The sequence below is a fragment of the Corylus avellana genome, chromosome ca1 (assembly GCF_901000735.1).
Source record: "Corylus avellana chromosome ca1, CavTom2PMs-1.0".
NCBI classification, from domain to species: domain Eukaryota; kingdom Viridiplantae; phylum Streptophyta; class Magnoliopsida; order Fagales; family Betulaceae; genus Corylus; species Corylus avellana.
The window spans coordinates 45,643,828-45,646,198 of record NC_081541.1 but is presented as its reverse complement, the minus strand read 5'-3'; the positions used below and the strand labels follow the sequence as shown (position 1 = coordinate 45,646,198).

Genomic DNA, 2,371 nt, shown 5'->3' with positions numbered 1-2,371 from the left:
AATTAAAATTGGGGTATACTATAAAATCAAGTTTCGAACTCATGATCTCTACTCTTATACCATATTAAGACACTAATTTTTTCAAAAGCTTAAGTTGATAGGAAATGGAGAATTTAATCATTTAATTAACATTTGAACACTTTCATAGCTAAAGGTAGGGCACTGATATCACCTATTGATCAATCTATAAATGGAAATGGTATTAGAACATGGATGTCGATGTTTGAAACCTGTGATACCCCATCAAGTTAATCCCATATTAAGTGGGTAGATTGTAAAGGTGTTGTATGGGTGCTAAGTCTCATATTAGTTCTTTAATAGTTGAAATTGAGTTAATGAGCAATTTCATAGAATTTTCAATTGTAACATTAACTTATCTTTTTGAAAAATAGCATAGATATGGTTAGAGCTCCCCTAGGTCATGAAAAATGGTATCAGAGCTAACCTAGTACACTATGTGGCACTAGCACATTATAGTGTGATGTAGGTCCTGACAAGAACATCAAGGATTTAAGTGAATGTTGCGTAAGTGTTAATTTGACATCCCATAAAGTTAGTCTTATATTGGAAAAATAAATTGCTCACATGGAGTGCATGGATTATAAAGGAGTTTGTGAGTGTTAAATCTTACAATTTAAACAAGTGAAAATAAAAATGGACAAAAATAAAGAAAAAGAAATACCAGTAAGCAAGTACAGTGCTATAAGATTGGTGGAAAGATGGACAGTGTATGACATCAAAAGTACATGGAGTAAAGAGAAGTATATTGGATTAAACCTGTGGATCAGTGGATGGAATTAGTACAGGAGATGCTGTATGCAAAACACCTTCACATCCATCAACTGCAGAATCAAAAGATCCTTCTTCCACTAAATCAGCTTTGAACAAATGAAGTCTTTCCTTAGCTCCATCGAGGGCAAGTAAGTGTTCTGTTTTCTTTGAATCATCTGTTTCATATATATAAAAATATGCTAAAATTTTTGAGGTAAATAAAACTATTCATGCTACATCCATAAGAAAATATAAATAAATAAACAAAACCTACCCAAACTAAAAGTCAAAATGTGAAACCTGGCTTGCAACATAAAGATGTACTGCATTTGAAACTAATAATTAAATGGGAATCTACAATTGTAATATTGATAGGTCTCCATTTTATGACATAGTATATCTCATTTAGCCCATCAAAGCACTTCCTGAGGTTGACTCTTAACCAGGAAAACGGTGGTCCGGACTATCTTAACCATTGTTTCTTGGTGACTAGGATAATGGTCTTAGTGCAACTTAAATAAAACTGTGCTTGCCTAGGATATAGATTTAATGCTCCATCAAGTGAAAGTAAATGCTCTGTTTTCTTTGGATCATCGGTGGAATATATATACACAGAAATACCAAATGGAACGCTAAATTTATTAATATCAAGTACTGCATGGCAAACAAACGTGAGAAAGAATAAAAAAATAAAAAATAAATACAACAAAAATGCAAAAACATGGACAAACAACTCAAAACACTCACAAAAAGGTACGTTATGGCAAAGAATGATCAAACCCAGAATTCAGATTACTACAAAACATTGTCTGATACCATTAAAAAGGAAAGAGGGAGAGAGCACTAACTTGGGTCACGAACTGTAGCTTTGACAGTATACCCACGTTGAAGAAGGAGCTTCACCACCCATGAAGCTATGTAGCCTGAAGCTCCAGTCACGCACACCACCTTCTCTGCTCCACTCATCCTCTCTCTCTCTCTGTGTTTCCCTCTCTGTCTCTCTGCTTGACTTTATAGCAGTTAACGCTTTTGTCCTACTTTGAATTATATTTTAATTTTTACATGTTCATTTTTCTGTACAACTTTGTTGACTTAATGTTGGCGTACATTCTTTTCAACCATAAAACGTCTGCATATGGACCTAAACACCACTTTTGGCATGGAATTTTCAATCTTTGAGTGCTTCCTGATGTTTTCTTGGGATCGGGTAGTTGGATATGCTTGTCAGTTTCTATCAGTGTTCGCCATTAATGTGTATTTTCTTACAATTATGTGTTAGAGACTTAACAGAGCATTTTTTGAGTAATAAGAACCTTCCAGAAAGAAATGAAAAGAGAAAAGCTTTTGTTTTAATTAAACTTTGATATGAATTACTTCCACCATCACAAGTTATACCTTACCAGAATTTGAGAGTTTCTAATTGTTCATCTCAGAATAAGCGAGGCTCAATACGTGAAATATTTTAATGAAGATGGGACGTGAATGACAGAGACAAGGTTCGAACACACGATCCCTGCTTTGATACTATGTTAAATCACCACTTTATCTAAAAAATTAAGCTAATAGTAAATAATGAATTTGATCATTTAATTAGTATTAT

The 2,371-nt window shown here is 33.6% G+C and overlaps 1 protein-coding gene across 1 annotated transcript in view; it reads right to left on the bottom strand.

Annotated features, from left to right (window-relative positions):
- Positions 1-1,752, bottom strand: part of LOC132185224 (phenylacetaldehyde reductase-like) — a 6,590-nt gene extending 4,838 nt beyond the window's left edge. The window contains exon 1 of the mRNA XM_059599025.1: positions 1,620-1,752. Coding sequence (XP_059455008.1) covers positions 1,620-1,737 — 118 coding nt within the window. The 5' untranslated portion in view covers positions 1,738-1,752. The remainder of the gene's footprint in view (positions 1-1,619) is intronic.
- Positions 1,753-2,371: the final 619 nt, after the last annotated feature.